This window comes from Lepidochelys kempii, chromosome 17 (assembly GCF_965140265.1).
Source record: "Lepidochelys kempii isolate rLepKem1 chromosome 17, rLepKem1.hap2, whole genome shotgun sequence".
NCBI lineage: Eukaryota > Metazoa > Chordata > Testudines > Cheloniidae > Lepidochelys > Lepidochelys kempii.
In genome coordinates, this window is record NC_133272.1 from 5,783,843 (window position 1) to 5,798,714 (window position 14,872).

Genomic DNA, 14,872 nt, shown 5'->3' on the forward strand with positions numbered 1-14,872 from the left:
TAAGGATGGAAAATCTTATCTGGAAACCATTCTTCTCAGCCATATCACCACAGGATGCATCTAGCTAACTAGTAAAACTGAGGAACTGATTGCTTGTGATTATTAAAGATCCCAAAGTGTTATTCACAGGAGTTTGTGTGCTAATCCAATATCCTGGCCAAAGTCCAGTTTGAGTGATTTTATTCCAAAAGGTAATACATATAGTATGTTAGTAATTATTATTATATCACTTAAATTACTGAAAAGTCATCAGATGGTAATAACTTGCTGTCATTACTAAGATGGGCTAAATTTGAACTGGTGACCTATAGGTGTAAAGCACTATATTCCCACCATAGCCAATATCCTGAACCACCTAGTCCCCAAATCACCTTAACAGTTTATACTCAGTTTTATCTGGTGCCTTATATTGTTTGCAGATTTCTGATAGCTGCTGAGGTAGAATTGATTTGTCAACATTTTTCATTTTTATTGCAGACATAAATTTGAAATAAATAAGGGAAAAGAACCCTGACAATGTCTTTGGTAGTGTCAGAATATACCATTGGTGGGGTGAAGATTGTCTTTCCTTGCAAGGCTTACCCTTCACAGCTTGCTATGATGAATGCAGTAAGTAGACTTGTCATTAAAATCTATTGGTTTAATAGTTTATGTAGTGTTATAATTTTGAACCTGTAGTAAATTAAAAGTTTAAAAGGGAATTTTAGATATGAATTCAGAACCTCCAATATCTCCAGTGTTTCCATTACAATACAAGCAACAACATCCTGTATTTGCATATATGTGAGGGAGAGCTCAGTTATATTTTTGGAGTATTAGGGTGAATACACACTCCTAAATGTTTATACTAAATATCTTGTTAAATAGGTGTGCGCATGCCTATTTAAATAGAGATTATGTATTAAAATAATTATTTGATATTGCAAGTGCAGAAGGGGAAGGCTTCAGCAAAATGCCTGCTATCTTTTGATCAAAAGATACAGTACAAACCCAGTAAGTTTTCATTTTATTGATGGAATAGATGTTTTATCTTCCACATATTACATTTAAAATTTAAATTATGACAAGGAAGTATTTAATGGCCTGCCATCATTCTTTGCTCCTATGACATTAAGGATAAACAGATTCCGACTTGAGCCTGATCTACACTAAAAGGTTAGGTTGACCCAGCTACATCGCTCAGCAGTGTGAAAACTCTACATCCCTTAGCGACATAGTTAAGATGACCTAACCTCAGTGTAGATAGTGCTAGGTTGACAGAAGAATTCTTCATTTACGTAGCTACCGCCTCTCAGGGAGGTGGATTACTTATGCCAGTGGGAGAATCCCTCTCATTGGCAGAGGTTGTGTCTACAGTGAAGCACTACAGCAGTATAGCTGCAGCGTTTCAAATGTAGACAAGCCCTTGATCAGGTGTTGCTGCTATATGGGGAGGTAGTCGACAATCCGATCTGAGTCACTACTGAACCTATGTTCCAGAATAGTGAGAGGTGTTGCAAATGTCTGTACTTGAGAGAAAACCAAGACCTAATGACCACTTGTGGTCCTGTGAGATTTTTTTTTTTTTTTCAAAAGTATGAACTTTTGAGGACCTCGTCAAATTCCATTTAGGAAATTACTTTCAGCTTGCCTTTAAAAAAAAAATCCCTGTGGTGTCATCTGGAGATGTTCTTCATTTTCTTTCTTAGTTACTGTCTTGTTGCTGACACAGAAGATTACTGCACGTCGCTGATGGGAGTGTGATAAATATATATTTACACTCCTTCCCCTCCCAAAGAGACAACGTGAAAGTTTACTTGTTAATTCTTCTGAGCTATTAACTTTTTATTTTTTCTTTACAGATTGTTAGAGGGTTAAATTCCAGGCAACATTGTTTGTTGGAGAGCCCCACAGGAAGTGGTAAAAGTTTGGCGTTACTTTGTTCTGTATTATCATGGCAGCAGTCTCTGCATGGTAAGTTATCTCACAATGCCTATATGCCCAGTTTCAATTAGCAAGGATTGTCTGCATTAATAAATAAATTAGGTCTGTGGATAACCTCAGAAATCTAGTTTCAGGAATGGACCCAAATCTCCTTGTCAGTCCTTATGCCAATGGTTGATGCCAGCTTTATGGACAATCAAGATAGTAGACCTAATCACCGTTATTTTCATATTAAAATGGATATGGCTTTGAATGTTATATTAAGGTGGCAATATAAGTATCAGGATAGTTAGAAAATGTTTTTGGTTATCTGAAATTTATGACATTGTGAACTGGAAAATGTGTGTTTTCCAGCTCTGTAAATTATTGTAATTGTTTTTAACTATTATTCTTTATTGAGTTTTCATAGTATGCTTAGTCTATACAATACATAGAGGAAGATGGAGTCCCTAACCAAAAGGCTTATAATCTAAGTAAAATACACAATACAGACTACACCCATAATTTACTAATGGACCAGATCAAAGTGCAAGCCCAAATTAGTACATAGTAATATTAATAAGTCTCCCTCTGTTTACTGTTTGAAAGACTTTGTGCTGCCTTCATTGGGGAAAACTGAGTTTACATGTGTTTTCTTTATGTAGTGGAGATAATGTCCTTATTTCTGGCTAGGACTCAAAACCTGCTAAATTAGAGAATTTTTCAGTTTTTCTTATACTCGCGTACAACCTTGTATACTATGGGTCAGTATGGCTTGTATACCCATTCAGAGGAACAGTGATGGATCTTATCTATATATGTGCATCTTTTTCCTTCCTGTATAATGCTTACTCTATTGATTAAGATTGTGGTTAGTATTAACTCAAAGAGTCTACTGTACTTTTTTTGTAGCTGAATGGGTAGGGTTTCTGTAAATGACTTCCATATATCTGTTTTGTAAAGTTGTGCAACTGTCGTGGGCCCAGTGACTACAAGCTATAGCTCCGACAAAATCTACTGTTATCTGATTATTTCTACAGTATGGAGAGAGCCTATTTCTGCAATATGGCTCTGTTGTTATGCTTTTATAACAGAAGATTAATGACCGTCTCCTGTCCTGTTTTTAGAGAAGTCACTGGATGAGTTCTCATGTGAAAAGGAGTGCAAAAAACCAGAGACTTCATTGCCATGTCACTGTAGATGCCATTCGCAGGCTGTGACTAATGACACTACTGCAGATGTGAACCAAGGTGCTTCTTGTTCTTTCACTACTTGTAAAGCAGCAACCTCCGTAAAAAGTGAAACACCATCAACAAACAAAGGTAACTTTCTATTTTTTGGGGGGGTGGACATCTCATATGGATATTCAAGTTTTGGGTTCTCATGTCTCCTATGATTGCTAATGCCACACGAGTCAATAACTTATCAAGAGTGCTTCATCATGCTTTCACCCTCCACCTTTTTTCTGGGTCATTAATGGCTCCTGGCTTTAAAGTTCCCCCTTTCTTCCAAGTTTCCAAATCAAAAATATGTCATAGGATAGCCCTACAGGTGAGCGTGTTTATGGTCTCTTATGCTCAGTAGTGGTTGCAAGTGTTCTCCTGCATTGCTTCTTACTAGTTTGAAGTTCAGGAGCCTATAGTCAGCTCCCCATCAGGTCGCTAGCACTGCACTATAGTCCAGTCTGCCAAAAGAAACCTTGATGCAGAAACGAGTACCTTTATAGTTTTTACTACCTGTTAAATATTAAGTTCTGGAATTTGGAATGCAGGGGAAGTAGATAATTGGTAGTTTGTGTTCTGGGAACACCCTCATTTGAATCCTCCTCTTCTTTTCCCTATGTGATTCACAGGACCACTAGTTCTGGAAATTTCAGTGGAGGAGTACTATTGTGCTTTTGCAATGAAGTATTTTACCCATGGCTCTTGCTATTGAGTGTTACCCACTACATCCATGTGATCTCGCCAGTTTTTCTCAGCAGCAAGTACCAGGGTCATTGTATAAATACATGCTATATTTTTTTTTCTTTTGGTCCTGGCCTTTGGTGTAAAAGTCAGCTTTAAATTGCACTTCTCCCTGAAAGTGTTTTGCCCATTGTTGTAAAAGGATACACTTAAGATTGCTTTCAGTGAAAGAGTGGCCAGGAAGGGGGAATTTTTCTGATTATTTTTCTCATTTTGTTTTCTTTATGCATTTGACAGCACTCTTACGTGGTCAGTTGGCAGCATTTTTCTCTGTTATTACTGTGGGACTTTCACAGCAACAGGGAGTAGAAGAGCATTGAGAAAATATGAAGATCTGATTTGTAAAACCATAAAAAATTGGCAGGGGACTAGAATAGGTGTAGTACCTTAAAATACTTTTCCTTTTAAAAAAAAAAACAAAAAAAACCTAGATTTCAAGTTGGTGGTATCCCTTTAAATAATAATAATAAACAAACCTGACTGACACAGATGAGAGATTTATTGGAATAAGGTTACCATCCCTGGTTTCTCATATAATTTCTGTGCCAAGTACAATATGGACTAACAAACTCTTAGATAAAATCTCAGGAAAAACTTCCGAAGTGTAAGAACAGTAGGACAATTGAACAGACTGCCTAAGGAGATTGTGGAAGCTCCTTCGTTGGAGGTTTTCAAAAGGAGGCTGGACAGCCTTCTGTCTTGGATGGTTTAGACACAACAAATCCTGCATCTTGGCAGGGGGTTAGACTAGATGACCCGTGCGGTCCCTTCTAACACTGGTTCTGTGATTCTATCTACATTTGGTAGTTTGTGAGACTATATCATTGTAAATCAGGTTGTATAGGGAATACTGGGAAACAAGTTTGGAGGAAACAGACTTGTACATAAATTAAATAAAGGATCAGTGTAATTTTTCTGTAATTTGATATTTCCTTGATTGAAGGTTTTTTTCTACTGCAGTCTAATCTTTCTTCATGCCCAATTCTACAATGAAGCCACATTCCTCTGTTACTGATGGCAACATGTTGCCGTTTCAATAATTTTGCTGTTACAGTTCAGCATTATGATTTTAGTCATAGGTGCAACGCCACGAAAAAAAATAGTGGGTGCTTAGCACCCACCAGCCATCCGCTGATCAGCTGTTTGGAGGCAGGCAGGCAGGCAGGATGCGCTGTGGGGAGGACAGAGTAGGGGTGGAAAGAGGCGGGCGGGTCCTTGGAGGAAACGGTGGAGCGGGTGTGGAGCCTCGCAGCAGAGGAGGGTGGAGCATCAATCTGGAAAGAAGAAAGTCAGTGCCTATGATTTTTAGTAGAAGGATGTGACCTATGAACAGGATATAATCACTGCTGTTTGAAAGTAAAAATTTCTTCTGGTTAGCCACAATAGCAGGGACAATGACAAAAGATCAATGGAAAGTTAAGAGATACGTTTACATATAAGAAACTTTAAAGCTTCATCTGCTGTGACAGACCCTTTAAAAATATTGTAAGGATTAAATAGCTGGTCTTGTGAAGTGCTGAGTGCCCCCAATTCCCATTCAGTTCAGCAACCTGCCAGTTTAGAACCCTTACTGTTTGTTCTTCTAACAAGATTCGCTACCAAATTAAACAAAAACCCTTTGTTTTATCATCACAGCTCTATATTTAATATCATTTGTTGAGAGAACATACCTCACAGTTGACTAATTCCTGACATTGATAGATAAAATTTATCTTTTTCTGGTTAAGGTTTATAGTTGGCACAGAAGATCAGTACCCTGGTAGGTATGTTCCCTCAGCAAAAAAATAAACCAGACACATTCTTTTTAAATGTGAGGTTAATATGATTGCCATTTTAAAATGGTGTGGGTTATTTTAATCTACAGAACTCCCCCTATATATGTATGTTATTATAAACTTATGTTGCTGGCACCCAGTGCCGAGAGGCTGAACAACAGCTTGAGTTGGTTCGTTACCTGGTGTGCTACACCCAATAATCACAACGGGGTGGAGAAGCAGAAAAGTTTATTTGCAGCTGCAAAAAGGTACAGGGAGAATAAAATCTCAAATCCTGCACACAGAGCAGGAAGTTACACAGGCTTTTATACATCCTTTTTCCCAGCATACTTATCCAATAGCAAGCTGCCCCAAGTATCCATATAGCCAGCCAATCCAGTTCCCAGCTAGTTCCCTGATTCTCTGTATCATTTGTTAAACTATACATAAAGCTGCTTTATTCAGCATTGTTCTTCCATATCTGCCCTGTTTGGCCTTGCTTAGTTTCAAGCAATCAGACTCTGCAGCATATTGTTGCAGATCCTCAGCATAACTGCTGTGTGTGCCTCCATGCGTGGGGGCGCAGGGACACCTGGGCCTAGTGCGAGGGGGCTTCATCAACACTCGTGGTCTTCCATCCCCTCGAGTTACCTAGTGGCCGTGCCCCAGTGTCCCCAACAACTCCCCCCTTTGAGAACACTCAACAACCTTGAGTTTCTGTGTCCCTCGATCTTTGCCGCTGTATGGGAGATCAGCAGGATGGTATAGGGTCCTTTCCACTTTTCCTGGAGAGGCTTGTTTTTCCAGGTGCGAACAAGCACAGAGTCACCGGGCTGTAAGGAGTGGACGGGAGTGTCCAAGGGGAGAGGCTGGGAATCCTTGGTATACCTGTGAAGAGACAAGAGAACAGCAGACAGGGAACACATATACTGTGACAACAAACCATTACCCAACTCCCATTCCCCTGACAGAACCGGGGTGCCATTCATAGGCCATGCCCTTCCAAACATAATTTCAAAGGGACTGAGCCCTAATCTACCCTTTGGGAGAACGCGGATACGGAGTAGGACGAGGGGCAAAGCATCAGGCCATTGCAGTGAGGCTTCTTGGCACACTTTTGAGAAATGCTGTTTAAGGGTCTGATTGGTACGCTCCACTAACCCACTGGCTTGCGGTCTCCAGGGCGTATGGAGTTTCCAGAGGACCTGTAAGGCATGTGAGATGCTTTGAATGATTTTTGACATGAAGTGTGTCCAGTGGTCAGATTCCATCCACGGGGGGAGTCCAAAGCGAGGAATGATCTCCTTAACAAACTTGAGGGCCACTGTTCTGGCAGTGCAGTTACGGCATGGGAAGGCTTCTGGCCATCTGCTGAACCGATCCACTATGACAAGGAGATATTTGAACCCTTGGGTCCGGGGAAACTCAGTAAAGTCTATTTGCCACACTTGTCCAGGGCCTGGAGTGGGTTCTAGGGCAGCTGGTGGCACAGGATGTCCCGGTCGGGGGTTATTCTTTTGGCAGACTAAGCAGTCCGCTTGTACCTGGGCAGCCCGGGGTCGGAGTCCGGAAGTGATAAAGTATTTTCCCATTAGCTGGATAAGTGCTTCCCTGCCAGCATGAGTGGTTTGATGTAGTTTCTGCAGCATTGGCCGGATTAGGCCCTTTTGGTAAGAGGACCTTCCCTTCTGGGGAATGGAGCCATCCCTCCTTTTCCTGGAGACCGAGTTTGTCAGTTAGCTGTCTCTCCTCCCCAGAGTACTGAGGGGTTGGAAGCTCCCCTACTGATGGGATAAGGGCATGCATATGGGCATTCTCAGTCTGAGGGGATGGCAGGGTGGCAGCATGCTTAGCCTCTCTATCTGCCCGGGCGTTACCTCTGGCCACATCTTGATCCTCCCTTTGATGGGCTTTACAGTGTACCACTGCCACTTCCGAGGGAAGTTGTACGGCTTCTAGGAGCCGGAGGATTTGGGGCCCGTACTTGACTGGGAAGCCTTGGGCTGTCAGCATTCCCCTTTGCTTCCATAGGCCAGCATGAGCATGCAGCACACCAAAAGCATATTTTGAATCAGTAAAAATGTTGACCCGCTTTCCTTTTGACAGTTCAAATGCACGGGTCAGGGCTACTAATTCGGCAAGCTGGGCAGAGGTCCCAGCAGGCAAACCTTCAGCTTCCACGGTGTCATGGAGGGTCATAACAGCATAACCCGCCCTCCTTTGCTCATCTATTACAGTACTGCTACCATCAGTGCACCACTCATAATCTGCATTTGGGAGGGGTACATCCTTTAAATCTGGATGGCTGGAGTACTGGACATCTATGATCTCTAAACAGTCATGTTTCTGTTCCTCTGTTTCTGGCAAGAGAGAGGCTGAGTTAAGGGAGGGGCAAGGCTGTAAGGTGACTTCAGAGTTCTCTAACAGCTTAGCCTGGTACCGAGCCTGGGTGAGCCAAAGCCCTCCCTTTGCATCCAATAAGGCTCGGACCATATGGGGAGTATAGATTTGCATAACCCCTCCCAATGTTAGCTTCTCGGCTTCTTCAAGCACTAGGGCAGTAGCTGCGACCGCCTGTAAACATGCCGGCCAACCCTTTGCAACCTGATCCAATTGCTTAGACAAATAAGCCACAAGACGTCTCCATGCTCCTAACAGCTGTGTGAGCACTCCTAGGGCCACCCCCCTTCGTTCATGTACATACAACTGAAATGGCTTAGAGAGATCCGGCAGGCCCAGAGCCAGGGCTTCCATCAATTTTCTTTTCAGGATTTTAAATGCCCTGTCAGCCTCTGGGGTCCAATAGAAGGGGTCATGATCTGCTCCTTTTACACAGTCGTACAGGGGTTTAGCCCACAGTCCAAACTCTGGGATCCATATCCTGCAAAAGCCTGCCATACCCAGAAATGCCCTGAGCCGCTTACAGTTACTTGGGGTAGGAACTTGACAGATAGCTTCCTTTCTTTCGCTTGAAAGCTGACGCTCCCCTTGCCATATGTGAAACCCGAGGTACCGTATCTCTGGGAGGGCAATTTGAGCCTTACTCCGTGCTACCCGATATCCCCGGAGTCCAATAAAATTCAGGAGGCTCATGGTGGCTTTAAGGCAGGGGGTTTGGCCCACAGTGGCAATTAACAAATCATCTACATACTGCAGAAGGAGGGCCTCCTCATTATCCCACTCCTCTAGGTCCCTGGCCAGAGCCTGGCCAAAGAGGGTGGGGGAATTTTTAAATCCCTTGGCCAACACTGTCCAGCAGAGTTGCTTTTTAACCCTTTTTCGGTCCTCCCACTCGAAGGAGAAGATCTCCTGTGACGGGGTGGCAACTGGGATGGTAAAGAAAGCATCTTTCAGATCAAGGACTGAAAAATGGGTATACTGTCCCCCTATAGAAGCCAATAAGGTATACGGATTAGGGACAAGAGGGTGCAGAGTCTTAACCCGGGCATTGACTGCCCTTAGGTCCTGTACCAGCCGATACGTGCCATCAGGCTTCTGTACGGGTAGAATGGGAGTGTTCCAGGCTGACTGACGTTCCCAGAGAATACCATACATTAGGAATTGATCTATAGTTTCCTGTAAACCTTCTCTGGCTTCCCTCTTGATTAGATACTGTTTTACTTGCACTGGGCCTTTCCCTGGTATGAGCTGAACAGTAATGGGGGTCTGGTGGGTGGCCTTTCCTGGAATCCCTGATGCCCACACGAGGAGGTACACCTGGTCTTCCCACGGGCTCCATTCTGGGGCTTGCATGGCTGAGGGCTCAACTGCAAGGGTCATGATCCATGCATTCTCAGGGGGTAAGGTAAGGGTTATTTCGTCCTCAGTAAAATGCAGGGTGGCACCGAGGCGACAAAGCAGATCCTGTCCCAGCAGAGGTGTTGGACACTCAGGGAGGTATACCAGCTTGTGGGATATAGTCCTGTTTCCCAAAGCGCATTCCGCTGGGGCATACACTGGGCACTTGGTGTCCCTGCCTGTGGCTCCCACCACAGTAAGGGAATCTGCTACTGGCAACTGAAGAGGCTGATTTATGGCCGTTTGGACCACTCCAGAGTCCACTAAAAATCTATTTCTGAGCTTCCCACCCGCATCTTTACTCAGGGTTCCGGGGGTAGGGTGGTCCGTCTCCCCTGACACCCCTATTCCTGCTCCGCCATCGCAGGGGCACCCCCCTTTTCTTTCCTCTTTGGGCACTCATTTTTCCAGTGTCCCTCCTGTTGACACAGGGCACTCTGGTTGCGACCCAGTCGTCTATCCTGCGGGCCCGGACGGTCACGTCCATGGCCCCTTCCTTCCCGGCCACTTCTCTTAGTGCCGGCCTGTACCGCTCTTACCATCAATCTCACTTGCTTTCTCTCCTTCTCTGTCTCTCTCAGACTATAAGCTCGGTTTGCAGTCTCTAAGATTTGTGCCATGGTCATGCCCATTAAATCCTCCTTTTTTTGTAACATTCTCTTCATATCAGGGGCTGCTCTGCTCGTAAAAATTCCCTTAATAATTGACTCAGTTGCCTGATCATCGGGGTCTGCATTAATGTTCTGTAGAATGGTGTCCCGAATACGCTGTAGAAAGGCCCCTGGGCTTTCTTTTAAATCCTGCATTACTTCATATGGCTTTGCCCAATTATTATGTCAGACAGCCGAGTGACAGAGTCCATGCAAAAGCAACTCCTTATAGGAGGTAAGGTGGGTCATATCCCTTTGATCATTTGGATCCCACCTGGGGTCTGCTCGGGGGACTTACAAGGTGTGGATTTAGGGGCCGAAGGGGACACCGGCTCTGCCATTACTGGGGACTAACATTAGCTGCTACCGAACTAGTCGGAGTCAGATTACAGTGCTGTAAAATATCTGGTCGAGTACAAAAAGTCAGAAACAAATGCGCATACATATGTTCATTCCATTTCCTTGTTCTCTGACAGAACAGGAGTAACTGAAGGATCATGTTGTAATTAATTGACCCTCCTGGTGGCCACCACTCCTGGTCCTCTAGTTGATATTGAGGCCAGTCAACTGTACAGAATCGTTTTAATTGGCTCTTAGTCATCGGATCCGCACCAAATACCTTCCAGTTTGCTAGAATGCACTCTAGGGGCATACACCGTGCCCTAACCCCTGAGCTCTGTCCCTGTCCCATACCTACAGGGTAACTCTGGGCGTCCCCAGGTTCCAACAGAGCATATAATCCGGATTTCAAAAAGTTCCTACCTTATCCAAGGGACCAGTTCTTCACCGTTGCCCACCACAACTGCTTCTCCACTATATGAGTGCGTTGCACCGTTGTGCCCTCCGGGGTCGATCAAATTGCATCTCCTCCGAGGCCCCGGTGAACTCACCGGTGTGCACTGGGCGTCGGTTCTCGCCGCAATCCTTGACCTCCAGGAGGGGTCTGGGCAAGGCTAAATTGCAGCCTCGAGCCCACCCAGGGACGCCAAAAGCTGTTGCTGGCACCCAGTGCCGAGAGGCTGAACAACAGCTTGAGTTGGTTCGTTACCTGGTGTGCTACGCCCAATAATCACAACGGGGTGGAGAAGCAGAAAAGTTTATTTGCAGCTGCAAAAAGGTACAGGGAGAATAAAATCTTAAATCCTGCACACAGAGCAGGAAGTTACACAGGCTTTTATACATCCTTTTCCCCAGCATACTTATCCAATAGCAAGCTGCCCCAAGTATCCATATAGCCAGCCAATCCAGTTCCCAGCTAGTTCCCTGATTCTCTGTATCATTTGTTAAACTATTCATAAATCTGCTTTATTCAGCATTGTTCTTCCATATCTGCCCTGTTTGGCCTTGCTTAGTTTCAAGCAATCTGACTCTGCAGCATATTGTTGCAGATCCTCAGCATAACTGCTGTGTGTGCCTCCAGGCGGGGGGGCAGAGGGGGCTAAGGACACTTGGGCCTAGTACGCAGAGCTGCTGCGAGTGCCTCCAGGCGGGGGGGGGGGGCGCCAAGGACACCTGGGCCTAGTGCGAGGGGGCTTCATCGACACTCGTGGTCTTCCATCCCCTTGAGTTACCTAGTGGCCATGCCCCAGTGTCCCCAACATTTATATAATTTTTTAAAAGTCAGTAATTTTTATTACTTGTTTAATAATTTACATCTTCAAAGCATTTTGCCAACAATTTAATTTAAAATATATTTATTCCTTACCAATATAGCCAAAATCAATTTTAGAAGGGAAACTAATAGCTAGTGCAGTGCTTGTTATGTTTCTTCTGTTAGGAGGCCTCCCTTAGCCCAACCATTTTTTCCATGTCACGCAATAGTAAAATACTAAATTAATGATTCTTCCTATATAAATTTGACTGCATTGTAATAAGGGAAGATGGGGTCTAGAAATGTCTACCAGTATTATAGTCCACCTTGAGTCTAAACTATTTTTTCTGATTAAGTTTTATGAGTGGAAATGTTATTTACATTTATTTAATATACTTTTAGTAATGAATACTCCTGCTACAGAACATAATGCAAAAGTCACACTGTCTTCAAAATTATCTGCAAAGAAATGGGCATCTTTACATGCAGATGAAAATGATGACTTTCAAGTAGACAGGAAAAGGCTACGTTTATTAGAAACTGAGCAGCAGGTGAGTAAAGTTTATTGGCAATAAAATAATCCAGGCATAGCTGAACAAGGTTGTCAAATATCAATATTTCAGTGCTAGAATTAGAGATTACTTGGTCATGTCACAGCCATAAATTAGATTATTACTTTTTTTCTTCATTTTTACTATTACTTGTTACAAAGGAATCCATTGTTATATTCGATTTTCACAATAACTTGTCATGCAGATAAATTACTTGGTGCATGCTAGTACATGGAGAATTTAAACACTCTGTTTCTCTGAAACCTACTCACCAACAGTTGCTCTTAAACGTTAAGTCAAAGAAAAGAATGCTTAGACATGAAAATGCCCTTCCACATATGTGCTAAAAATCTAATATACATTATAATGCTTCTTGATATTCTGCCAAATTCTTATCACTAGCTTTTTACATGGGATGAAATTTCTCTAAAGTTTTTGTTTCATTGTCAATATTGGTATTACAAGTGCCTTAATTTTTTTTATATTACTGAGGTGCACTCTAGTCATCATTGTATTGTGTTTTTATATTGTATCAGAGAACTGCTTTTAACTTTTTTGAAGAGTAATTACCTCCTTGTGGATTTTTTCCTTGCCATTCATATTATGGATGTTTCTGTTGTGTGTCTGTACAGTAATTATACTAGTTTTATCAAAACATATAACAATGGGAAATAATACAAGAAGATATTCAGTAGATGAGACCTAATCACTGATATCTATGTTATTAATTACTAAAGAAAAACTAAGTAGCGGTGGAGGATTCTATTTATTTCATATGCTATTCATTTTTCTGCTGGAAATTTCAGCAATAGAACCAGCTGCTGCATTTATAAATTATACAATATCTTTTTGCCTATTGGTTGCAAATTTTTTTGGCAATTTAGGATATTTGAAACTCACCTTTTCCCCCACCATTCTCTTCTGTAGTCATTTCTTCCTTTGCCATGGATGTCTTTCTGGTCTGGCGTAATGTATCATAGAAACTTGTAATAATTTATATAATAATTTTCAGTAACTTTCATTTGTAACACCACCTCCTCTTCTTGGCCCCCATCCTGCATTGGAATCTGCTAGTACAGGTACCTATGCCCAGATACCTGTTTAAATCAGTAGGACTTAGGCCGCAATCTTACAAAGAGGTGTAGATCCTAATTCTGCAAGAAATGTGTCCGGTTTCTATGATTAACAAGTACATTAACATAAACATACATTTTCATCTTTGAAACTAGATGTAAATTTTGCTTACCAAAGTCGTTGTGTGACTGAGGAGTCTGTAGCGGGAAAGGTGGTGATGGTGGCATAGTTTTATTTCACTAACTGTTTTGTCCAAGGAAGGCTCAATAAAATATCACTCCAAAATGACAGAAATTGTTCATATTCATTTATTGCTTTTATTTAACAAAACAAAATGATTTTTTTTAAAAAAAGGTGCTATTAAGCTGTATATTTGTCTTGATAACCAAGATGTATAAATGTTATAGTAACTTTTCTTAAATTATTAATTTTGGTAAGCTTACGTTAGATGTGGTTAAACTGATGTGTATTAACAATGCACTGAGTTTCTGAAACAGGCACAGAATGAAGAAAAAATTTAAAATTATTACAGTAACATTTGACCATTAGTTTAGCTCTGATTTAATGCCACACCTTTGCCTGTTGTCCATTTGAGTGTTGCATGTTTTCCTAACAGGTAAGAAAACGTCATTGTTTTGCAAAAGGAGTGCAGTTTGTCGATGCTTTGGAAGTTTATCAACAGCGAAGAAATGGGGAACTGACTGTTCACTCAGAAAAAATTGCTGCTTTCTCTCCAAAAACAGTAAGTAGCATGAGTCTTGTAGGACATTTATTAGTTCAAGAAACAAAGACAAATTTTGTTGCTATAAAGAAATTGTGCATGAAAGGCCAGTTTAGAAGATGATTTTCAGAAAGCATCCTGCTGCATCAGGATCTGGTATCTTGAAGTTACTTTGCTGACTCATCCCATGAAACAGTCTAGAAAGGACTGGAGGGACAGTCTTCTGGTAAAAGTCTGCAATTCTGGAATGCCCTTTCCTCTCACTTTTAGTCTGAGTACTTCTGTGGAATCCTTTTGGGCAAGACTGAAGACTTTTTTGTCTCACTTTTTGTTTGTGTGCTAGAGGTAGGATGTTTCTGTCTTGTCTTGCTTTTATCTGAAAAAGTACCACACTTAAAAACATAAGAAATTGCCATGTTGCGTCAGACCAATGGTCCATCTTGCCCAGTATCCTGTCTTCCAACAGTAGCTGGTGCCAGATGCTTCAGAAGGAGTGAACAGAACAGCTCAATTTATTGAGCGATCTATCCCCTGTCGTTCAGTCCCAGCCTCTAGCAATCAAAGGTTTAAGGACATCCATAAAATGGGGTTGCGCCCCTGACCACCTTAGCTATAGCCATTGATGGACCTATGTTCCATTAACTTATCTAATTCTTTTTTTGAACCCTGTTATACTTTTGGCGTTAACAATATCCCCTGGCAATGGGTTCCATAGGTTGACTGCATTGTGTGAAGAAGTACTTCTTTATGTTTGTTTTAAACCTGCTGCCTATTAATTTGATTGGATGTCCCATGGTGCATGTGTTGAGTAAAGGTGTAAATAACACTTCCTTGTTCACTTTCTCCACATCATTCATTACTTTATAG

General features: G+C 42.2%; 1 protein-coding gene across 1 annotated transcript in view; it reads left to right on the forward strand.

The window, feature by feature from the left end:
* The window catches only part of BRIP1 (BRCA1 interacting DNA helicase 1), a 134,837-nt gene that overhangs the window by 1,541 nt on the left and 118,424 nt on the right, over positions 1-14,872 (forward strand). Inside the window, exons 3-7 of the mRNA XM_073315419.1 lie at positions 478-609; positions 1,842-1,953; positions 3,030-3,224; positions 12,062-12,210; positions 13,901-14,026. Of these exons, the coding sequence (XP_073171520.1) occupies positions 517-609; positions 1,842-1,953; positions 3,030-3,224; positions 12,062-12,210; positions 13,901-14,026 (675 nt within the window). The 5' untranslated portion in view covers positions 478-516. The remainder of the gene's footprint in view (positions 1-477; positions 610-1,841; positions 1,954-3,029; positions 3,225-12,061; positions 12,211-13,900; positions 14,027-14,872) is intronic.